The sequence below is a fragment of the Triturus cristatus genome, chromosome 6 (genome assembly GCF_964204655.1).
Source record: "Triturus cristatus chromosome 6, aTriCri1.1, whole genome shotgun sequence".
NCBI classification, from domain to species: domain Eukaryota; kingdom Metazoa; phylum Chordata; class Amphibia; order Caudata; family Salamandridae; genus Triturus; species Triturus cristatus.
Window position 1 is genome coordinate 1,547,643,094 of NC_140589.1, and position 26,085 is coordinate 1,547,669,178.

General features: G+C 43.5%; 1 protein-coding gene across 1 annotated transcript in view; it reads left to right on the forward strand.

The window, feature by feature from the left end:
• LOC146821651 (uncharacterized) overlaps positions 1–26,085 on the forward strand; it is a 2,850,214-nt gene that overhangs the window by 119,649 nt on the left and 2,704,480 nt on the right. The window contains exon 3 of the mRNA XM_085609890.1: positions 23,857–23,978. Coding sequence (XP_085466016.1) covers positions 23,857–23,978 — 122 coding nt within the window. The remainder of the gene's footprint in view (positions 1–23,856; positions 23,979–26,085) is intronic.

Genomic DNA, 26,085 nt, shown 5'->3' on the forward strand with positions numbered 1-26,085 from the left:
GTTATCACCAATGATTCATCTGGGAAGATGTGTGAACTGTAAATTAATTAACACAAGCATTATGGGCTTATCTAATGAAAGCTTTTAATACCAAATGATCAAAATAAGACAACTTACCAATGTGAAAAAATAACAGATGTCTGCAGCCTGACGAGCCCATGAAAACTTACCAAGAAACCAGCTATAGTACTAAGACTGGCAATGATAAAGGCAAGCGTATTTGGAAAGTACATTATATTGAGTATATTGGGAACCGCACAACTGTCTATCTCACCAATTCACAAACCTCTCATGGAGTCCAATACCTGTGGTTCTACTAGCCAAAGTGCACAAAGGTGGTGAAATGCAGATATTAGCGAACTTGCAGGTTCACTACAGAGCTGCACAAAGTGCACAACATATGCACGTTTGCCCTGTTTCCATCATCACAAACAAAAAACAAAGGTTAAAAGGATGGTATAGTTAGGTATCCTCATGAAATTCACACAAAAAACAAAGGTTAAGGGGATGTTATAGTTAGGTGAAAATGTCACATACATACAGTTTTAACCGAACAAAAACAAAACCACTGAAATTCACCAGTTATAGATATCTCAAGTAACTGTAACTCGTGCCCTAAAGAAACTATAACTCACGCCATTATCATGCACTGCTAATTACCTCCCATACTACATCACTTGTTGCATGTTCTATGATATAATTGATAACATGACTGTGACATCTGCAATGACAGCATTGATAAACAACACTGTGCATGTAGAAGGCGCAAATTATAGCTACGCTAGGGCACTAGGGCAAATTAAACTTTACAGAAACACACAGTCACTGGATGATGACATCTCAAATAACATCACTGAAGACATCACTATGACATCAGTGATGTCACTAACCGTGTCATGAATGATGTAATATGTGACGTCATCAGCAGTGCATTGCGGAGGCGCGAGTTATAGTTAGCTGAACTAACTATAACGCCGGAATTTCTATGGTTTTGTACGAGTGAAATGTCCAACTAACTAACGTTCCTGAAACCTATGGTTTTTTCAGTGAGTTTTTATGTTTTTTTAAATGCTAATTTCTAACTATAACGTGCATGAAACCTTTGGTTTTTCCAGTGAATTTCAAAGGTTTTTTTAAATGAAAATTTGTAAGTCTAATGTACCTCAATCCTATTTTTTTTTTTATTTTCTCTCTCTCTCTCTCTCTCTCTCTCTCTCGATATATATATATATATATATATATATATATATATATATATTACCTACTGGCGGTCGCCAGTAGGTAGTTATAGTTAGGACCACGTTTCCATAGGAAAACCTCAACATTCTATTTTGAATAACTTTGGCGCCGGTCGACGAATCCTCGCGAATTTCTCAAAATAGGTGGGGCGCTACGCTCCGCTCCTACCCTGAAAGTCTCGGGGGGATTCGTCAAGCGGGGGCTGAGATAAAAGGGGGGTCCCAAAACGCGTTTTTCCCATGCATTTTTCCATAGGACCTTTAGAACGAGCTACAGCCCGAACGGCTGAACAGAATTACTAGAAATTTGGCAGAGAGGTAGTCCCTAGGTCAAGGAAGTGCCTTTTGTAGGTTTGGTGTAAATCTGTTCAGTAGATTCTGAGAAAATAGCCTTTAAATCAATATATATATCTGAGCCCGCTTACGGTACGCTTACCGTACGCTTACCGTAAGCTTACGGTGGCGTGCGCGAGCGCGATTCTGATTGGCTCTTAGATCTTAGTAAACATTCGAATCGGCCGAAACCAGGAAGCGGCGTCCGCCATTTTGTCTCTCGCACTGAGTGTTGTTTATCAAACATGATGGCCAAAAACATGTTACGGGGCTGTTTTGACAACTCCCTCCCACATAGTCATGTTGAGGGAGTCCCCAAACATCCCCCAAGAGCAAAAACTGTTTTATTTTTTTTTCGGCAATTTCGCGGGGTACGCTTACCGTACGCTTACCGTACGCTTACCGTAAGCTTACCGTACGCTTACGGTAAAAAAATAAAAATAAAAAAAACACTATCCACACTTACCCCACCCCCTGTGCTTTTGGTGGCCGCAGGCCACCAAATGTGCAGGGCTTATTAATAGAGAAAAAAAACGTAATTTTGGCAACATGAAATTATAAAATCGAAATAAAAAAAACACTATCCACATTGACCTCACCCCCTGTGCTTTTGGTGGCCGAAGGCCACCAAATGTACAGGGCTTATTAAAGTTGATAAAAACCGTGCACGGAACGAACTGCGTTAAGTGGGCGCGCACGCCACAAATGGCGTAAAGTAACTTAGCATTTAAAAAAACGTACAAATTCACTGAAAAAACCATAGGTTTCACACACGTTATAGTTAGGAAATAGCATTTAAAAAACCTTGCTAATTCACTGAAAAAACCATAGGTTTCACACATGTTATAGTTAGCTGGACATTTTACTGATAAAAAACCAATGAAATTCCCCCGTTATAGTTACTGTAGGCAACTATAACTCACGCGACCGCAATCCTCTGCTGATGCTAATACTGTATTTAGACACTTATTTGCCCATATCTTCTTCCATTAAATTTTAGCTATACATATATTACAAATATTTTTTTTTCATAAAGACACATATGTCATCAGCAGAGGATTACGGTCGCGTGAGTTATAGTTGCCTACAGTAACTATAACGGGGGAATTTCATTGGTTTTTTATCAGTAAAATGTCCAGCTAACTATAACATGTGTGAAACCTATGGTTTTTTCAGTGAATATATATATATATATATTCAAACCAAAACGCCTTAGCCTTCTAAAGCAGGTAATGCACTCCGAGCCAGTAATTTTGAAGAGCTTTATTCCACCATATTGACAAATATATATACATATATATACCTACATACATAAATATTTTAAAAAATTGTGACTAATTTTTAGTTAGGAAAACTATATTCATTCTTTTTTTTTTTTAAATATTATACAGAAGTCGCAAACCCTTTGTGCACCCCATCGTGGCTGCGCGCATTCCGGTAGCCATTTTGAAAAGTCGCGCTGGGGTCGCGACTTCGGCGTAATTTGTAAAGTATGAAATATCTTTAAATTAATTATAAATAAAAGTTTTCCTTTAAGTGTTTGTCTAAATGTATTCATAAAAGCATTTTTTTCAATATCATTTTGACTAAAAATTATTCGATTATTATTGGATTCGGAGGTTAGGAGGGATGGCCATTTTGCTCGATCTGTTTTGCAAGATGTTTGGGTCTAGTCAGGTGCTCACCCTCCTCCGGGTGAGGTACGGCTTGAGGATTCTATTCAAAAGGATTCTAGTCAAAAGGTGAGGAATCAACAGGCAGAAGTATTCATCAGAAGAGCAAGTTACTTAGGGTTTAGGGTAGTCCAGTGGTGTTTGGGTAGTGTAGGGGGTCGTGCTGGGTTAGTGTTTTAGGGTTTAGGGTAGTGCAGTGGTGTTGGTGTAGTGTAGGGGGTCGTGCTGGGGTTAGTGTTTTAGGGTTTAGGGCAGTGCAGTGGTGCTTGGGTAGTGTAGGGGGTTGTGCTGAGGGTAGATTTAGGGTTTAGGGTAGTGCAGTGGTGTTTGGGTAGTGTAGGGGGTCGTGCTGGGGGTAGATCTAGGGTTTAGGGCAGTGCAGTGGTGTTTAGGTAGTGTAGGGAGTCGTGCCTGGGGTAGTGTTTTAGGGTTTAGAGTAGTGCAGTGGTGTTTGGGTAGTGTAGAGGGTCGTGCTGGGGGTTGTGGTTTAGTGTTTACGGTAGTGCAGTGGTATTTGTGTAGTGTAGGGGGTCATGCTTGGGGTAGATTTAGGGTTTAGGGTAGTGCAGTGGTGTTTGTGTAGTGTAGGGGTCGTGCTGGGGATAGTGGTTTAGGGCAGTGCAGTGGTGTTTGGGTAGTGTAGGGGGTCATGCTGGGGGTAGTGTTTCAGGGTTTAGGGTAATGCAGTGGTGTTTGGGTAGTGTAGGGGGTCGTGCTGGGTGTAGTGGTTTAGGGTTTAGGGTAGTGCAGTGGTGTTTGGGTAGTGTAGGGGGTCGTGCTGGGGGTAGTGGTTTAGGGTTTAGGGTAGTGCAGTGGTGTTTGGGTAGTGTAGGGGGGTACTGCTGGGGGTAGTGTTTTAGGGTTTAGGGTAGTGCAATGGTGTTTGGGTAGTGTAGGGGGTACTGCTGAGGGTAGTGGTTTAGGGTAGTGCAGTGGTGTTTGGGTAGTGTAGGGGGTCGTGTTGGGGGTAGTGTTTTAGGGTTTACTGTAGTGCAGTGGTGTTTGTGCAGTGTAGGGGTCATGCTGGGGGTAGTGTTTTAGGGTTTAGGGTAGTGCAGTGGTGTTTGTGTAGTGTAGGGGGTTGTGTTTTAGGGTTTAGGGTAGTGCAGTGGTCTTTGGGTAGTGTAGAGGGTCGTGAGGGGGTAGTGTTTTAGGGTTTAGGGTAGTGCAGGGGTCTTTGGGTAGTATAGGGGGTCGTGCTGGGGGTAGTGTTTTAGGGTTTAGGTTAGTGCATTGTTTGTGTAGTGTGGGGGTCGTGCTGGGGGTAGTGTTTTAGGGTTTAGGGTAGTGCAGTGGTGTTCGGGCAGTGTAGGGGGTCGTGCTGGGGGTGATGTTTCAGGGTTTAGGGCAGTGCAGTGGTGTTCGGGTAGTGTAGGGGGTCATGCTGGGGGTGGTATTTCAGGGTTTAACGCAGAGCAGTGGTGTTCGGGCAGTGTAGGGGGTCGTGCTGGGGGTAGGGTTTAGGGCAGTGCAGTGATGTTCGGGCAGTGTAGGGGGTTGTGCTGCCGTAGTGTTTTAAGGTTTAGGGCAGTGCAGTGGTGTTCGTGCAGTGTAGGGGGTCGTGCTGGGGTAGTGTTTTAGGGTTTAGGGCAGTGCAGTAGTGTTTGTGTAGTGAGCATTTACACCATTTAAAAAAAAGGTCGCTTTATGAACCAAGCACTACCTTTTTGCCAAATGTGGTGTAATTCCATTCAGCAGTTTCAGCTGTAACAACGTCTAAAGTTTCCTATGGGAAATTGATTTTTTTACCTCTATTTTTTGAATTTCTCAGGAACTACTGAACGGATTTACACCATTTAAAAAAAAGGTCTCTTCCCGAACCAAAGGCTACCTTTTTGCCAAATTTGGTGTAATTCCGTTCAGCAGTTTGGGCTGTAGTCTTGTCTAAAGTTTCCTACGGGAAATAACATGGAGAAAACACGTTTTGGGACCCCCCTTTTTTCTCAGCCCCCACTTGGAGAATCCCCCCGAAACTTTCAGGATAGGAGCTGACCGGAGCGGGCCACAAGTTTTTTTAACTTTCGCGAAGATTCGTCAACCGGTGCCAAAGTTATTGGGAAAATAAAAACGCTTTTCCTATGGAAACTTCGTCCTAACTATACCACCAGTAGATAATATATATATATATATAAATATATATATATATTCACTGAAAAAACCATAGGTTTCAGGGGTGTTATAGTTAGCTGGACTTTTCACTTGTACAAAACCATTGAAATTCCCCCGTTATAGTTAGTTCAGCTAACTATAACTCGCGCGCCCGCAATGCACTGCTGATGACGTTACATATTACATCACTCATGACATGGTAAGTGACATCACTGATGACATCTCAAATGACATCAATGATGACATCATCCAGTGAATGTGTGTTTTTCTGAAAATTAAATATGTTTTATATATGTATATCTCAAGGTCGATGGAAGAATAAATGGGTATATAAGTGTCTAAATGGATGATTTGTTTTTGAAAAATTGATTGTGTAACTGACTGATTAAGTGTATCATAGTGAATACATGGCTTAGTGAGTAATGTTTAAATATGTAAATATCTGTATCAGTCTCTCACTTTGTGTATAAGTGGCTGCATGGGTTGGTGAGTAGCTACATGGGTGTCTATATAGGTTATTAGTTGGTTTTTTGAGTATCAGTCTGAGTGTCTGCATGATTCGGTGGGGGTATTACGTAGTGCATAGGTGCATGAATGAGTGACTCACTCTTTGTATGTGTTGAAGACAGCATGTGTGCAGGACTGTATGGGTGGATGAGTGTGTGTATGGGTGTGTTAGTGAGTGAATGACTGTCTCAATAGTGTCTTTATGAGTAACTACATATGTTTTAAACTAGTATATGTGACTATTGGTGTATATAAGTGAGTATGTGTGAGAGTGAGAGATTGAAAGAGTTCCTGTATGAATAAGTATGTGTTTCTATAAGTGATTGTTTAAAAGACTAAGTATGTGTAAGTTTCCGTAGAAGTAAGTGTGGTGGTGTGTGTATAACTGTATATGCAAATAAATGTATGTTTGATTCTTTGTTAGCATGAGTGACTATGTGTGTGAGTAACTCTATGGATGAGTGGCATTGTGTAACAGGATGTATAGGTGTATGAGTACATATGATGAGTGAATACATGTATGAGTGACTGTATAGGACTGTTGGTGAATGAGTGGATGTGTATGTGGATCTTAGAATTACTGAAGAGGTTGTTGTAACTGGTATTGGTATGTCCATTGTTTTGAAAAGTTTAGTCTCTATTTTTGAATGTGTGTATCAAAGGTTATATTAGGGTGAGAGGAGGTCTGCCACTCTATCACAAGGATGATGTCATCAGTGATGTCATTTGAGATGTCATCAGTGATGTCATGAGTGATGTCACTGACCATGTCATGAGTGATGTAATATGTGACGTCATCAGCAGTGCATTGCGGGCGCGCGAGTTATAGTTAGCTGAACTAACTATAACGGGGGAATTTCAATGGTTTTGTACAAGTGAAAAGTCCAGCTAACTATAACACCCCTGAAACCTATGGTTTTTTCAGTGAATTTCTGAGGTTTTTTAAATGCTAATTCCTAACTATAACGTGCCTGAAACCTATGGTTTTTTCTGTGAATTTCAAAGGTTTTTTAAATGCTAATTTCTAACTATGCCTACAGAGATAGGACATGTGAAGAAAGAAGAAAAAATGCACATAAAGGAAAAAAAGTGCAGAAAGAAGCAACAGAAGTCCTCAAAGACGAAGAAAAGTGCAGGAAGAAGGATAACGTGCAGAAAGAACAAAAAGAAGAGCAGAAAGAAGCCTTGTTGCAAAATCATCCTGTACCCTCAACTTTTTCAGACGGATACTGGTGGTAACTGAGTCTGAATAACCAGTCCTAGAGCCAGTGCTATGTTAAAAGACACTTAGAATACCGTGAAAACACCTACATACACTAGGGAACATTATGCGTTGGGGTCCCCCTGTGATTAGCATGACCTCCTCTGTAAGCCCCTAGTATATAATAGGGCAGGGGGATTAAAACTACCTCTTAAAACAGGCCACAGGGCGTTTTTGCACACGTTAACTCAGGCCCCGTCCCCTCCCTTCACCACTGTGTAAACACGCCATGTGTCCGTTTTTAGTTGGGAGATTAAGTTCATTTGAATCCTGAGGGTCCCTAGGGTCCAACTAGCCCACTAGGTACCTCCAGTAAGTGCCACAGAGCTGCGTTGCAGAGAGGTGTAAAAAGTGGCACGGGCTGGACCACCTTTCTGCAATGCAGCTCAGTGGCGCTTACTGGAAGCACTTGGTGGGCTAGTTAGCCCCCAGGGGCCCTCAGTATTGAAGGAAAATTATATCCCCAATTTAAAATGTGCCATAGTGCGTGTTTGCACACGTCACCTCAGGCCCCGTTCCCTCCCTTCACCACTGTGTAAACGCGCCCTGTGGCTGTTCTAAGTTGAGAGATTAAGTCCCCTTGAATCCTAAGGGTCCCTAGGGTCAAACTAGACCACTAGGTACCTCCAGTAAGCACCACAGAGCTGCGTTGCAGAGAGGTGTAAAAAGGGGCTTGGCCTCAGAACACCTGTCTGCAGCGCAGCTCCCTGGTGCATACTGGAGATGCCTGTTGGGCTAGTTGGCCCTCAGGGACCCTCAGTATTGAAGAGGAATTAATTCCCCAACTTACAACTCGCCAGGGGCGCGTTTGCAGAGTGCTGCAAGGAGGGGGCGTGGCCTCCGGCACGATGCCAGTCTTTTTTATTTATTTTAATTTTTTAAGAAGGGGGGCTGTGTGGTTCCCCTAATTATTCTAATTTATTGGCCCTGATGACCCCATCCCCCAGGGCCTGTCTCCTAATTATATTTTTTTGACCCCAATCCCCAGGGCCGGCCACTGTTTTTTATTATTTTTAAAAAATATATATTTATAGACACACCTAGGACATGCTGGACAAACCGTACGTACCTATCACCATGACGATTTGCGTGATATTCATTAAAAGGCGACTATGCATACAATGAATCCACGTGGAATGTATTTACACCACTAGTGAAGCTCTGACATGTCTGATGCCCTACCGTGCCTAATCCCGGTAGACATCCTTGTCGTTTATTTATACAAACATGGGTAGCTATTGATGGGCACATTTAATACACATGCACACCAAGCCATTCAAAGGGGATTCGACAAAAATTCGACCAAAACTATGCAAGAAACCCCCCTCACAGTTAATAAAACACACATCCACTGCCGGATGTGTAATACTTTTTATTTTACTCTCTGGAAAGGGGACGAACATCACTTGAGAGTCACAGCCTGTGCATATTACACTCCAAGGCGCATATCGCATAGCACGCGCTAGTGCCTGTGCTATCTCGTGCTCTCCAATGAATCTGTCATTGCGCACAATGTATTGCATATTATATTTCACGCCCGGTTCATCTTATATCACACTTTTTGGTGCATAGTTTATACCATACACTATATCTAGTTTTCATTTTCAATCGTGCTCTCAGGACTATGTTCTATATAACACTGTGTTCACCTACCCTTTTCACGGGCATTACATTTTGCGATAGGGGGTGGAGGGTCAGGGGGTGTTTCTGCCAAGTGAGCCCGGAGTCACAGTCACAAACGTCCTCTTCTTCCTGAATAAAAGTGAGATTATGCTGCATACTTGTTCATATTTTAAGTAGTTCGCACAGACACACGTTTTAAAAACAATAAAGTTCCTAATACCCGCCTTCTCTGAACAGTTAGCTTGCTGCCCCATCCCCCTCCTCCCTATCCTCTGTTGTGTGAATCCATGGACTAGCCTCCTGCCATGCATGGTCTGATGTGCTGCCACTGCCCTCAATTTAGTATGATGTACCAGTCCACTCCTCCTGCCCTCCATTGCCCAATTCTATGCCCCATCATTGACCTCCTGCTTAAAATCTGTGCTTAGCTTGCTGCCCCTATTCTCCTTCCCCCTGCCCTCCGATGTCTTTGTGTATGCCCCTGCTCCATCCTTTTTGCCCACCATGTTCCATGGACCTGCCACTCCTATCTACTCTGAGTGTTCTGTTGAGCTGCCACTCCCCTCCCACCTGCCTAGCATTGTCAGATGACTGTAACCTGTCCCTGCCACCTCCACCCCTGCCTGTCCACATGCCATGCCCCTATCCTCTTCCTCCTGTCCTACATGGTCCATTGTACTGCCACACCCTTCTGCCCTCCCTGGTCTGTTGTGCTGCAACTGCTCCTCCTGCCTGCCCCGTGCGGTCTGTTGTGAGGCCCCTTCCCCTGAACTTTCTTGTCTGTGCACAGGTCCTGACCCTCCCTTCTATCCTCCATCGTCCTTTGTGCATGCCCCTGCACCCTCCTTCTTCCCCATCATAGCCATTGTGCTACCACTAACCCTCCCACTTGCCATGCATGGTCTTCTGTGCTGCCATGGCCAATCCCACCTTCCCTGTGTGGTCAGTTAGCTGCCCCTGTACCCCTCCCACCTTCCCTCCATGGTCTGTGTGTATGCCATCACAGTCTCACTGTTGCTCTTCATGGTGTGTCTTGCTTCTAGTGCCCATCCTGCCTGACCTCCATGGCTATCTTGCTGCTCCTGCCCTGCCCCCTTGCCCCCAGCCCTCTGTTTACATGTGCAGACCCCTACTCCCTCCCTCCTGGCTTGTCTGTTCCATTGTAATGCCCCTGATCCATCCCTCCTGCCCTTTATGGTCTGTTATGCTGCAGCTTTCTCTCCTGTCTGTCCATTATGGTCCTGCCTCTTGCCCCTCTGTTCTCTGTTGTCCATGTGCATTGTCCTGTCCCCTCCCTCTTGCTTTCTATAGATTGTTGTGCTGCACTCCCGTCCCGCATGCCCTGTGTGGTGTATTGTGCTGCTGCAAACCCTGATGCCTGCCTTCAGGGTCAGTTTGGTGCACCTCTCCATGTCCCTCCTGTCCTCTGTTATCCAAGTCCATGTCCCTACCCGATTTCCTTCCATGATCCAATGTACCATACTTGCGAACATTTTGAACTTGGTAAGAGGGAGATTTTGAAAAAAAACTGGGGTATTGATTTTCCCCTTTGAGTTACATTGAAAAAGAGGAGATTGTAGACAGGAGACAGATAAAATAAAGCCCATTTGAGCTTAAAAACATTGGACGTTTCCTGGCTGAATCGGGTCTGTTGGCATGTATGGTTGTACTACCATTGCCTCTTCCTTCTGCCCACAATGGTCTATTACATTGCCACAGCCTCTCTTGCAAGTCCGGTATTGTTGTTTTGTTGCCCCTGCCCCCCTTTCCACTGCCCTCCATAGTCTGTTGTGCTGCCACGGCCCTTCCTGCCTGCTCAGTGTGGTTAAATTGTTGCCTTTGCACCCTCCTACCTGCCTTCAATTTTCCGAGTCCGTGCCCCTGGCCTCTGCCTCTCAACAGTATCCTAATGAACAACTAGATTGCTAACATTCTATATTTATTACAAAAGTGTGGAACGCCTGACGTCATCTTGATGTAATCAAAACTGTAATACCTAGAGCATTTCCTTTAGAAATTACATATATTAGAGGGTCTTATTGGCATCAAAATTATGGGTAGTGCTCTAAAAGACTAAAATAAGGACATATTTTCTGAGTTTTCAAATAGCGAGAAAGCACTTTTAAATTATTTGTTACCTTTATGTTTTTTTATCCAGTTGACCACTTGATTAAATGTTGCACTTAGGGGAGAGGATGTGGTGTTACTTCCAGAACTGCAGACTTTGCAACTGGGGAACCAGGTTGGAGTTTCTGCTTCAGCTCGACATTCTGTGATTCTGGTCAAATCACTTAGTCTCCCCATGTCTACAACCAAAATGAATTTGTTCTTGTGTGATGTAACCAATGCTCATGTAAAGCACTCCAATACCTGACAAGTCTGCACTATATAACACTGCAAAAACACAAAATAATAAGTGTTTTGCACACTTCTGTCATTGGGCTATATTTGGGCTACATCTGGGTGATTTTGGGCTACATTTGGGCTCTTTTGTCTCCGGTGGCCATCTTGGGAGATTTATTTGTTATGAAGTTTCCTAATTTCCTCATGTACTGCAGTCTCCTCAGTAGGAAATGCTTTCAGTTTTTTACTTTGATTCCATCATGAAGGTATTCAGATATGTCACACATTTGCCATAAATTCTGAATGTTAGCACTCTAGTTGCTCATTAGATCACTGTAGTAAAACTACTGTTTACCATGGAAGTCTGCTCCTGGTATTAAAAGTGCATGTTTCAGTCTGCATGTCAGAATTTTTTAATGAAATAGAAGAGGATTTGAGAAGTCACACAAAATGTGCCCTCATTTTCTTTCTTCAGCATTAATCATAATTTCTATGGCAAAATGAACCCCCTCATTGTGTTCCTTTTTAAATTAAATGTTTTAAGTGTTACAAGTTTATTCCAATCAAGATGGCTTCAGGTGTGCCATACTTTTGTAATAATGAAGACAGTAAGCGCTCTAGTTGTTTTTAAGAACACTCTGGGACATTCTGTCATTGGTCTACATGTGTGCTACATCTGGGTGATATTTGGGCTACATTTGGGCTCTTTTGTCTCTGGTGGCCATCTTGGCAGACTTATTTGTTATGAAGTTTCCTAATTTCCTCATTTACTGCAGTCTCCTCAGTAGGAAATACTTTCAGTTTTTTACTTTGATTCCAAAGGCATTCAGATGTGTCACACATTTGACATAAATTCAGAATGTTAGCACTCTTTTACCTCATTAGATCACTGTAGTAAAGCTACTGCTCACCAGGGAAAACTGCTGCTGGTATTGAAAGTGCATATTTCAGTCTGCATGTCAGAATTTTTTAATGAAATAGAAGAGGATTTGAGAAGTCACTCAAAATGTGCCCTAATTTTTCTTTCTGCAGCACTAATCATACTTTTCATGGAAAAATGAACCCCCTCATTTTGTTCCTTTTTAAATTAAATGTTTTAAGAGTTACCACTTTAATCCAAGCAAGATGGCTTCAGGTGTGCCATACGTTTATCATAAGTAGGACTGTTAGCGCTCTAGTTGTTCTTTGGAACACTCTGGGAAGCTGCAGTAGAACACAAAGGAATCAACTGACAGTCTCTGCCCTTGTTGGATGTACATGTTTTACTGAGAATGTCAGACTTCATTCTCACATGACTGAGAAAGATAATGTGAATTTACAGAAAATAAGCTCTCAGTTTAGCTTCTAGATCACCTTCCAAACCTCTGTGGGAAAAGCATGAGAAAATATTTTTCTCTCAATCATGATATCCCAGCAGAAGGCTTTTTCACATGGTGAAATCACCTTAGAACATACCACAATTCCTAAAATGAGTATGGTATCATCAACAAATGATTTATAATGTAACTAAAGTCTTAAAACCTTCTATTAACTGCAATGCTTTTTAATGAGGTGCTATCATGTATATTGGTCCCAAGATGGCTGCCAACACTTCTTGGATGAAGTGCTGACAGACAATCAGATCTCAGGATGAGATGTGTGGTTAGGCTCCGCCCACATAGATATATGATTTTACTTTTGATTTTCTCAGGAACTACTGAACAGATTGACACCAGACCTGCAAAAAGCACATCCCTGACCTGAGGACTACCTCTTTGCCAAATTTCAAGTAATTCTGTTCAGCCGTTCGGGCTGTACCTTGGACTAAAGGTCCCTATGGAAAATTGCATGGGGAAAACGTGTTTTGGGACCCCCCTTTTTTCTCAGCCCCCGCTTGACGAATCCCCCCGAGACTTTCAGGGTAGGAGCGGAGCGGAGCGCCCCACCTATTTTGAAAATTTCGTGAGGATTCGTCAACCGGAGCCAAAGTTATTCCAAATAGAATGTTGCGGATTTCCTATGGAAACACGGTCCTAACTATCTACTGGCAACCGCCAGTAGAATATATATATATATATATATATATATATATATATATATATATATATATATATATATATATATATATATATATATATATATATATATATATATATATATATATATATACATATATACATATATATATATACATATATACATATATATATATATATACATATATACATATATACATATATATATATATATATATATACATATATACATATATACATATATACATATATACATACATACATACATACATACATACACACACACACCCCTACTGGCGGTCGCCAGTAGGTAGTTATAGTTAGGACCACGTTTCCATAGGAAATCCGCAACATTCTATTTTGAATAACTTTGGCGCCGGTCGACGAATCCTCGCAAATTTTTCAAAATACGTGGGGCGCTACGCTCCGCTCCTACCCTGAAAGTCTCGGGGGGATTCGTCAAGCGGGGGCTGAGATAAAAGGGGGGTCCCAAAACGCGTTTTTCCCATGCATTTTTCCATAGGACCTTTAGACCGGGCTACAGCCCGAACGGCTGAACAGAATTTAATGAAATTTGGCTGAGAGGTAGTCCCCAGGTCAAGGAAGTGCCTTTTGTAGGTTTGGTGTAAATCTGTTCAGTAGATTCTGAGAAAATAGCCTTTAAATCAATATATATATCTGAGCCAGCTTACGGTGCGATTACGGTACGCTTACCGTACGCGTACGGTGGCGTGCGCAAGCGCGATTCTGATTGGCTCTTAGATCTTAGTAAACATTCGAATCGGCCAAAACCAGGAAGCGGCGGCCGCCATTTTCTCTCTCGCACTGAGAGTGTGGAATAAAACACAAAGCCCAAAAACATGTAAAGGGGCTGTTTTGGATGCTCCAAAACACCTAGCCATGTTGAGGGAGTCCCCAAAGATCCCCCAAGGCCAAAAACGCAATTTTGTTTTTTTCGCTAAATTCGCCGATTATGCTTACCGTACGCGTACGGTAAAAAAATAGAAAAAAAAAAAAATTATCAACACTCTCCCCACCCCCTGGTGCAAATGGTTCCCGAAGGGCAACATTTGTGCATGGCTTATAATCCTGAACAAAATGTAAAATATTACCTTTCAAAACGAAGTGCATCATATGTCCTCCATGTGCGCACGGTGCGCGAAGCGCATCGTGCGTAAATGGCCCATCTAGCGTAACGTGGGCACGCGTAGCGCACCGCGTGCCCACCGTGCGTGCACGGCACTAACTGCGTAAAGTGGGCGCGCGGTGCGCGAAGCGCACCGCGTGCTCACTGTGCGCGCATGGTGCGCGAAGCGCACCGTGCGCGCACGGAACGAACTGCGTTAAGTGGGCGCGCACGCCACGAATGGCGTAAAGTAACTTAGCATTTAAAAAAACGTACAAATTCACTGAAAAAACCATAGGTTTCACACACGTTATAGTTAGGAATTAGCATTTAAAAAACCTTGCAAATTCACTGAAAAAACCATAGGTTTCACACATGTTATAGTTAGCGGAAATTTTACTGATAAAAAACCAATGAAATTCCCCCGTTATAGTTAGTGCAGGCAACTATAACTCACGCGACCGCAATCTTCTGCTGATGACATATGTGTCTTTATGAAAAAAAAATATTTGTAATATATGTATAGCTAAAAATTTATGGAAGAAGACATGGGCAAATAAGTGTCTAAAAACAGTATTAGCATCAGCAGAGGATTGCGGTCGCGTGAGTTATAGTTGCCTGCACTAACTATAACGGGGGAATTTCATTGGTTTTTTATCAGTAAAATTTCCGCTAACTATAACATGTGTGAAACCTATGGTTTTTTCAGTGAATATATATATATATATATATATATTGCATAGAAGTTCTCTCCGATTTCAGCAGGAAAGAAGACGAGCCACACCAGTCTTGCAGAGAATAGTGTAAAGTTTATTACACCAACGACAAAAGACGCGTTTCGGCTGACAAGCAGCCTTGGTCACATGACCTCCTCCTTGAACCAGGAAGTATATATGTACATTTCATTTGGCACGTCGCAGCGTGCACTGGTAAACAATGAAGACAGACTTAATCCTCAACAAAAGGAATAATAAAGAGCACGATTGGAACACAGTCTCATAATCCCTAAATTAAGGTTTTTCAAATAATGGTAAATTGCACAACATAATTCATCAAAATACCATAAATCATAAAACAAATTCGTCAATGACATTTTGTGACACACTAACTTTCAGCATTAAGATTTCTGAAAATTCAATAAAGATCAACAATTTGCATTCATTCTGCAGAGAGAGAGAGTCATAATTCTATTATATTAATCAGTCACGGATGGGTGTCCATCCACTTTGTGGCCCAATTGTAAAATCATCTAGGTATAGTACCCTTTAGTGGTCCAGGAATTATTGTTCTGTGTCTATATACATATAGCTTATATATATAAGCGTTTCGGAACGTGGTGCGGGAGGTTCGCACATTAAATGAAGTATTTTACTTGAAAATCCGTGAGTGCACCCAATTTTTTAGCTTTCGATTTTCTTTTTCTTTGCCAGAGTGGATACATAAATTGCGGCTCACTGACGCTTGGGCGGCACCCGGGACATGAGGAGCGGTGGCAGTGACCTGAGTTTTTGAAGGAAAAAATAAATAAATAAATATATATACATACACACCAACAATACAGTCCATCGTGCATGGAGAATACAGAATGTGTATATATTTCTATTTCTTGAATAACTAAGAGACTCATTACCTGGTTATAACTATGTAAAATGTGGGTTTTATATGGAATTTGACTTGTATGCAAGGATCACGCTATCCTTGGGTATGGACTGTTATATGACTCTGTGTGCCCAACAAGGGCACTCAGCCTAAATAGAGAAACCGTGAACAAGGCACTTAGTCTAATAATTCTGATATAGCAAACTTTTAAAAGAAGCCTTGGTCGGGTGGAAGACAAGGGTTTACAGTGTGGCTCAATTCTAGTCTAATGTAAATATTGTGGTGCTTTTCACTGGACAATTTTGTATCATTTAAAGAAATGCAAGAGAGTCTACAGCAAGAGTTTGGGCAATACTTATGTTCTGGCAAAGAGGATAATGATTGAGCACACTTATTTAAATCATGTTAATCTTAATTCAATATCAATCTTCATTCAGTGTCTCTGTTTTTGCCTAGCCTGAATATGAGCCAGAACTTTTTTTTGTTGTTGTCAGAATGTAAATTAAGCCTCATGACGGCCTATGTGTAAGAGTATCTGGCAGGGAAGGCCATTTCATCACCTGAACTTCATAAATTAGATTTCAGAACTAGCATTAATGTATTGTGACATATTTTCTTTGTTAAATTAATTGAGGACTGCCAGGTTGTTCAAAATGGGCGTCTTTAGGAACGTGAGTGAATGCATGAAAAGAACCTGCAATTACTTCTGCGCCGGGACTTCCAGTTCATTAGCACTTTGAATGCCTTACTCTCATTTGTGGACAAACCAAAGGGTTCCAAAAGCCTATTTTTATTGCCGCACTTGATCAGAAATATTAAGCATGCAAAACCTCCAATTGTAAAAAAGAATGTTTTCTGAGCGCGCTCTGCACACCCTGCGGGCTTGGTGGATGAAAGTGATTTTTGCATGTCCTCTGCCGGCGTTTCTGGAGATACAAAAAGTCATTAAAATTAAAGCGAAGATTTCTGAACTGATTTACTTAATCAAAGAGACAGAAGGAAACTGATCCTATTCGTCTTCCAGTGACTTAAAGTGAGACAATGTGCACATTATTTCATATTTGAAGGGGTCGTGTTTGAAACTGTGATGAAATCATCAAAATGGTTTTCTCTTCGACAATAAAAGTAGGGGCAAAACTCAAACCATTTTTTTGCTTACAAGAAATGATGCAGTTTCTGTGGTGGTTTAGTTTGTACTGCACTCCCTTCACCTTCTGTGGTATACTATGTCAGTCTTATTTGCACCCTGTCACCTCCTGCTTCCCTCCTCTTTTATGTGTTTTGCTGTGTTAAGTGATGCCCTGGTTACGTACCAGTAATCTTCAATACACCGAGTTAAGTCTTCCTCGCCACATTACTTACATAGCGAGCTTCAGCTCCCCCACTGAAACATCCAAGCAAAATTAGCGCTCCAGCCTTCCCCATCCCTCCCTAATATGGCCGACCGCATTTACCCAGACCTTATCCATTGACATTTATTGGGTGGTCTTTTGCTCTCAGACCTCAAGGTTACTGTCTTGCTGCTTGTGAATTGCACTTCCTACTTTCACCTGGACTCCTGGTGCTCAGGTCTCTGATGCCTTCTAGGGCCTTGTCCACACTGTATAAAAACTTAAAACTTAAAAATAGTTGTAGTATAACTCACAGGACCAACAAAGCAGTTTTTTTTTGTAAAACATTTTTATTGGCATTTAAGATTATTACACACATCACATCTTTCACTGCCGATGGTATTGGCGTACAAGTGATATCGCACGGTTATAACATAATTTGACATAAGAGCGCCTAATTTGAAGGTTGTAGAGCCCTCCAGCTCAGTCTATTGAGTGGTGATGACCCTTAGAGGTCCGTGTCCAGATACACTTAACGTTCCTGCAGTATGACCACTGCGCCGCGCTGGGGATTAGGTGCATTGTCCCCCCCGCACGTGTTCTCGTAGGGGTTATAGAATGTCAGCCATATTCTAACCTTGAACAATCTTGGGGTATATAACTGGGATGCACTGTTTCATGTGATGCGATTGCGTGTATATAAGCGCCTGAATGCTGCACTATTGCGAGACGTCGTGTTGGTGTTGTGCAGGTGCGGGGAAGGGGGGGAGGGAGATCGTTAAGAGCTGTCTGTATGAGGGTGTAGTGATGGGCCGTTGGTGGCCATTAGACCTGACCCGTCGGGTGTCTGGGCTCGTTGCATACCCTCCCTAGCATCCGCAGGAGCTATAGAGGCACTGAGGGAACCGCCCATCCGTGTTTCTGCCACTGCTAGCGTTTCTTGTGTAAAGGAGTGGAGTATCATGGCCCAAGGCATGGAGATTGGATGCTTGCGAATTCCCTGGACTTCCTCCCTTCGGAGTATTACCTCTTCAGCTGCGCCCCATTTCTTGACTGCGCCCACCCAGGCTGCCAGGGGAGGGCCTTCTGGTGCCTTCCAATGCATAGTGATGCATTGTTTCGCCAGGAGGAGCCCTATGGAGGAAAAGTGCATTTCTACTTTCATGTGCTTGTGACGCTGACAGATACCAAGGGCGCTAGCTTCTCATGTGTAGAGGTCTCGTAGTCCCGTGACCGTTCTAAGGGTAGTATGGATGGTACGCCAATAGCTGTGGAGGGATGGTCAGTCCCATAGCATGTGCAACAAGCATTGGCATAGCCAATAGGTCTCGCTTTTGGGACCTTATAAGTATTTAGTTATGCAGCACAATATCCTTGGTGCAACAACATCAACTGTTGCATGGTTAAACACTGAAAAGGTCCCAAAGGCGAGACCTATTGGCTATGCTCGATGACTCTCAATTATGTGGTGTCCTTCTGAATTGTGTGGCATGATGTGGAATTCTGTGGTTTGGAATGGATGTATGTGGCGTGTAGTGTAATTGTGCTGAGTTGAATTATGTGGTTTAGTGTTGAATTATGTGGTGTGGATTGGAAATGTGTGGAGTTAAATTCTGTGGCGTGGAACTGTGTGGATAGCTTTGCCTTTTTGGTGACATAAAAAATAAATAGGTAGGAGCTAAGCTCCAAATCTGTGTTTTTGGATGTTAATTAAAAGAAAAGACAATTTTTCCCCACCATTGACATAATGGTTGCCTCTGTATAGTAGTTCTTTTCTTCTCCTCACTCTAGCCAAAGCCTGCTTTTTTCAAGTGTTCACTGTCACCTAATAAAAACTGTAAAGTTGCTTTTAATTAAAAATTGTGTTATTTTTTTATTTCTGCATGGCTGGTTAAAAGGGTCGGAAAGTGAGTGAAAGGATGGATGGATGAGTGAAATGGTGGATGGGTGGGTGATTGAAGGGGTGGATGGATACATGCATGGATGAATGACTGTAAGGATGGATGTAAGGATGGATGAGTGAAAGGGTGGATGGATGAGTGAAAGAGTAGCTGGATGTATGGGTGAAAGGCTGGATGGATGGACGTGTTGAATGGGTTGATAAATGGATGATAGATGGATGGATGTGTGAGTGAAAGGATGGGTGTAAGGATGGATGAGTGAAAGATTGAATGAATGAGTAAAAGGGAGGACAGATGGATGGCTGGATGAAAGGGATGGATGAGTGAATGGATGGAAAGCTGAGTGAAAGGGTGGATGGATGAGTGAAAGGTAAATGGATTGATTGATGGATGGATAGATGTGTGAGTGAAATGGTGGATTGCGGGTGATTGAAAAGATGGATGGATACATATATGAATGAATGAGTAAAAGGATTGATGTAATGATGCATCTAATCACAGGCATTTACAAATGCAGTTTAGCACATTAAAGCCAGACAATTTGCCAAAAAATGATTGGTTTCTTATTGGTTGCATATACAAGAAAAATAAATGAATATGATACTGTGATGACAGAGTGTACTTCTCACTGGCAAAATAGTCCCTCGAGCATTTTAATGGAATCCCTTTAAAGAAAATGGAATGATACACCTGAGGTGAGATTAAACACTCCTCTGAGCGGCGTCCCAAACCTTCTCTAATCTGTACTTTAAACCTTTAGTAACAATTGGGCAGTACTGTCAAACCATAGCTAGTAATAGTGGTAATTACATCTTGTAATGCATTGAAAATGCTTAATTCAGTTTAAAGCGTTGGACGATACAAGGTCCCAAAGCAGATTTCACATAAACAGAAGTGGAAAGTAGTCGTCCATTTGGAAAATAGCAAATGTTGACAGAGGGCCTTCTAGAACCTTCACATCTTTAAAAGAAGCTGTTAAAGTACCCAGACTTCCCTGGCCTGTCCAAAGAATCAGCTGGAGGTTATGTGTGACCTTGTGCAGCCCAATAGAGTCCAATACCAAGACGCGCACGCATGCGAACCATTTCTCTCTCCGTTGCATTAAACGGGATATCTAGATTAAAGATCTCGGTTTTTTTGTGCATATTTCACCTAAACAAGCCCTGCACGCTCCCAAACCACAAGAATGGCGGTTCCACCACCTCTGACAGACGGGCAGCAGCTGCGAACAAAATCTGAGAGAATGGTACATTCCAAAAGCGAAAGCACGCGATGATTTCACTCGAGAGAGAAAAAATGCCAGTCATGTAATGCACGAGATAAAGGAATGGCTTGTTGATAAACGGAATGGGCCAGATGTCCGATTATGCATAAACCAGTCATCGCCACGCTGACACTTTAGATTTTGCAACAATATGTCTGTGACTTTAGAGTGTTGCCCTTAGATAGAGAGATGTTGTGTGTGTGACAAATATCAAGGGCTATGTTGGTTTGACTTTTTGAGCGGAGGGCGCCCTTGATATTTTCTCAGTGTCTGTCTAGCTCCTTTGTGATTGTCTTCTAAAATGTGCCTTGCAGCCTTCCTGCTCATGGCGAGTCTGCTGGCATAATTGGTGTTCCAGGAGAAGCCTGGTAGTTCTGTCTAGGGGGGCTGCTCGGGGCAACCTCCTCACTGTCTGTGAAAGTGAAAGTGATCGCGTTCGCGATCATGATCAAACATCAAAGCGGCCTTGCGGCCGCGAAACCGAAAGTATTCGCGGTAAAACGCGGCGCGCGCGCCCGCGCACATGCACTGTAGCTCTAGGCTGGCCTGGTAGCATTTTTTGGAGCCCTCTCAATAAGTCTCGCCAGACCAGCGCATGCGCTGGGTCAGGCGAGACCTAAAAATGAGGCAGTGGGCTCCAGGCATCTAGGGCAGGCAAAGAAGCTGTCGGGAAAATACTTCTGGAGTTTTTCGGGAGTGAGGTATGCCCGATGCAGGATATGCAATTGTATGTTTTTGAAGCGGTTGTTGCGGGATACCTTCTTGGTATATGCTAGTGCTTTGATCCATTCTCTGTCATGTAATGGCCTGCGTAAGTCGGTTTCCCATTTTTCCCTGAGGGGTGCAAGCGTAGGTTGTTTAAGGGACCATATGGCTTTGTATATCCAGGTGACTAGGTGTCGCCCTGGGCCCATCTGTAGAATTCCGTGGAGGACCGGGTGTGTAGGGGGTTCTGTATCAACTGTGTGCCCTTGTTTACAGCAGTCGTCTAGGAGCTGCCTATGCAACAGGAGCTGTCCCCTGGGGAGATCAAAGTCATTCATTCGTGCCTCAAATGTCTGCAGTTGTCAGTTAAAATATAGCGCCCCTGCGTCTGTTAGGGCGTGGTCAGTCACAGGACAACAAAGCTGTTATTGCTGATTGTGAGATGGTGGTGAGGAATTTGAGGGGCAGTTTGTGACATCATATGTGGACCCTGTATACTCACTGTGGTTCCCATCTTCGGTACTGATTATGTAGTTACACCTAAACTCGAAGCCACGGGCAGGCGTCCCCCTTCATGGTTCCTCACTGTAGGATGTCAAATGTCTCCTCCTTCCTAACGTGATGACAGCTCCTTCTGAGATGAAAATGAGCAGGCAAGGGTGGCACACTGTTACGGGCATGTTTTGTTGTTTTTGCAGGTGAACCTCACGCAATTTACGTTTACCCTGTAATACCTGGCATATCCTCTACAAGCTCATCTGAGGGCACATGTGGTTCTGTGGGTCACTCTACCAAGTTGAGTAGCTCCAGGACACACAAGAGCCCAAAAAATACATCAGGCACGCTGTCCAGTGTGTTCCACAGTGCAGGATTAACTCCGTAAGTGGGCCCGGTGCCGACCAGTGCACTCAAATGTGGCTCCTCCGCTAAGGCCGAAGCGCGTCTTCCCACTGCTCTAAGAGCAGAGCAAAGTAAAAATAAAATGATAATAACATAATGTTGTTATCAATTTATTTTTAGTCTAGCTGCAAGATCTAGGTTAGGGCGGGGAGAGGCTAAGATAGCGTGACATAGAGGGAGGAGGAGTGGTTGCTGCACTATAAGTGGGAAGAGATGTGGTGCCGCGGCCAAGACGACTGACTCCGGAATCTGGGGATCACGGTTCGATCCCCAGCGCCGGCGGCAGATTAGCCCAGCACCATGTGACTCTGGGCAATAGCTTGCTTAATCTTCCCGATGGCCCCCAGCACCTAGAGACCTTACGGGTGATTGTTCGTGCTTTACAAATGTGGATTATTATAAGTGCGCATGACGGTTTGGACGGCCATCTTGGGATGGCCAAACCATGATGCTCACTTTGCCACAAACTCTGACAGTTCACGTGTCCACAAGAGGAGGGCTCAACAGTGGAAAACAGAGCTGTGGTTTAATTCGGTGTTTTACTGGTGCAGGACTCGCCTCAGGTTAAAGAGAGGTCAAGACCCCTCTCCCCATAGGCATGTGCAAATATATTACTGCACCTACAAGCAGAGGTGCACCGGGGGTGGTCGGGGGTACTCCTCCAAATTTTCCATTGGTGAATTTCCGCCAAGTCAAATTTACAGTGGGAAAAAGCCTGGTAAATACAGATACATGTGCAATTTGATACATTAGACATGGAAATCTCTGTATAAAGCGCAGTTGTTTGAGTGAAAACTCGAAATAGGAGGCGAGTCCTGCCCCTGCTAACTAACTCACCCCACGCTGTTAGTATATACCAGGAGCAGTCAGCGCCAAGTGCTCCGCTCATAATCAGTACTACTGAGGCTCAGTGGCAACCGGCATGGATCGGAGGTGGTGGGGCGGGGAGGGTGTAAAAAAATAAAAACAAACGTACATTATCGCCGCGTCTCTCCTTTGTCTCTCCTCCACGTCGGGCCAGAACAGGGAGCACCCAGGCTCCCCTAAGCCAATCACAACACTGATTGGCCTGTGTGCCGTGGTTCGGCGCTCATACGGGGACTGGAAGCCTGGGCATGTTTTTCACCCAAGCTATAATGCAGCCTGGGTTGAGAACAAGCAAAGTGAACATGACTATTTGGCTGTCCGAAAAGGGCCAGCCAAACATTTGTGCGCATTTAGAGAGTGTCCACCACTCCTCCCCCTGCTCTGTGAGCAGAACAGCCCGCCCCGCAAAGTTTCCGCAGCAGAAACAAATTAAAGGATCATAACGTTGAGTTAAATTCACTTTATTTTTATACACTGCTGAAAAACAATGGAGCAACACTCCTCCGCCTTAGCCTGGAGACCTTTATTTCCATCCCAGCAGCATTCAGGGCCCCATGTTATCACTAGAACATTGCAGCAAAACAAATCTGAAAGTGGACTTTAATGGATCGCTCACGAGGATTAATTTGTCCTAATAATTAAACTTGATACTTTCCAATTGTTAGGATAATGAAACACCCCATGTCTACGGAGATACCTAGGCACTCTTAAAAGACCTCTTCATTTACAGTTCACCCGTTCAAAAGTAGAATTTGACAAGCATACGCCATTGCATCATTCTACGCCGCTTGACTTGCATCTAAAGCAATAGAATGTATCACGCGCTATAATAACGTGCAATTTGCTTTCTAGTTGTTTGGTTTTCAATGTGCAATTCACACAGCTGTCTCTGTCATTTCCTAGTCGTTGCAATTGTGTTATTGGTGCGGCTGCCTGCCCTGATTGCTTTATATCGAATTTTATAACTATTCCTCCAAAGACACGCGATATAAATGGCAGGACCGTGCGTCAGCAAGATGCGAGCACATGTATATTTACTCCTTGTGTTTTTTCTGTTTCAGATGTCATCCACACGGTGGGGCCCATTGCACGAGGCCACATTAATGACTCCCACAGAGACGACCTCGCAAACTGCTACCGAGCCTCCATGAAGCTGGTGAAAGACAACAGCCTCAGATCCGTTGTAAGTACAGGCATGTTTTATGGTTTTCTTGTCCATGGTGCTGCGACCAGCCAGCATCCCTGAGAATACACGGACGGGGCCGGCTATAATGCCTTATTAGAGGGGGGCTGTTAAAAACGCAGCCGACAGCCAGCGATTGACGCGGGGTTCAGGCCGCTGCTCTAAATCATGTTCTGGTCACCGAAGGCGCGCGCATTTCTTGGAAGCCGAGTCTGTGACGCAGAGGCCGCGTGCAGTTTTTCAGGCAGCCATGTTTTTTTGCGAACACATGGCAGGGTGAAATCAGAAGCCGGTTTCTATAAACTGTTCCCCTCGGTTCCTGCAGAAGTTGTAAATGTTAATGAGCACTGGAGAAAGCTGCCAACTGTGCCGTGGTGTAACCATAGGTGGCCGAAATGCCTGCATTCATTTGCAGTAAATATACGTAATTTCGTGGCCATGCTGAGACTGGCTAGACTGTTGGGCTTCCTGTCAGCACTGCCAGACATTAGCGCGAGAATGTTTGGAGCTGAGGCAAGCAGACAAACTCCAAAGTAACATCACGACTTCATCCACACTATGCTACTACAGTAACTTGCGTACATCTCTTTCTTTACTAAGCAAAGATGGCGTGTAGCACCTTTCCAATGTTGGCACAGCAATATAAAGGTCACAACCACTTCTAAAACTCTAAAAAGCCACTAAAAGTAAAAAAAAAAAAATTCTGTTAGCATACAACAAATCGGTACAAAAGGGGGTGGTGATGGAAGGAGCATCAGAACCAATCAAACACTCACACCCAGTCAACAGATCTGGGTTTGATCCATCACCGTTCTTTAGCCCACTCTGCCACCCCAGTTCAGACATGGCCATATGCAAATCAGTCTGACCCTGTGCCTCATGGAAACAGTCCAGCCCGAACTGCCAAGCCATGCCTTCCCTGGACCGGAAACAAGCTTCCTAGGACCGGTTTCTGGCATTTCAGCCATCTTCAGCCAGGCTTGCTTGAATCCAGTGGCCAAGTGAGCAAGGGACTCACGTCTGAGCATACCCTGCCAATTTATGGCGAACAAAGCGGTACAAAAGGGGGTGGTGATGGACGGAGCATCAGAACCAATCAAACACTCACACCCTGTCAACAGATCTGGGTTTGATCCATCACCGTTCTTTAGCCCACTCTGCCACCCCAGTTCAGACATGGCCATATGCAAATCAGTCTGACCCTGTGCCTCATGGGAACAGTCCAGCCGGAACTGCATACAACAAATGACAAGGCAGTAAAAGCAACAGACATTTACACTTCTTTTGGCCACAATTCCTTTCATTCGCTGACCGAGCCCATTCCAGACCAATATTCGCTTTGCAACCAAGCTCTTGACAGACACAGACCAGCCTGCAGACAACCCCCTTCCAGCAAATGCCCTTGAGTCTCTCAAACTAAGAAGGAACACAATAGTTGTTGTAAATGTGGCCCTTCTATGGAACTCTCTCTTCAAATTTGTGTCCTCTGAATAAATACCCTACCATCCATGGACATCATCATTTCATACTGCAGGGAGGTCACAATTCCAGTTCCTAGCTTAACATATGATTCATACTAAAAAAAAGCTATCATGTGGGCTTCTATTCATGAAGCAGCAAAGGCATCTTAAGTCCAAAGACATCTAAAGGTCACCTGTCCCCAGCACCGTTGAACCAGTGGCCAATGAATAGTGTGTGACAGAAAGTGGACATCCCGCTTTGAGCTAGTGAGCAACGAAGTTCAGCAGGAGGCTCCATCCAGACACGCAGGCCACTCTGCCTTGGTGCACTGAACCAGTACACGTTTAAGAGTGTGAATGCAGACCATTGGCGACAGCCCTCTTTTTTTTTTTTTTTGAAATATATTTTATTCATTTTATAAGTGTCATGATACACATATACCATACAGTGCATGAATATTTCCGCAATTACAGATCAGCTTGTACATTTGTAATGATCATTGCACATTTCGCCAACATTTTACAATTCGAAACATGGTCCGTGACACTTGTAACATAACTACTTAAATAACCCCCCCTCCCTCCATTTGAACCCTTATGAAATTATATATGACTGGTAGAAAGATACAACACACTGGCAAAGTTCG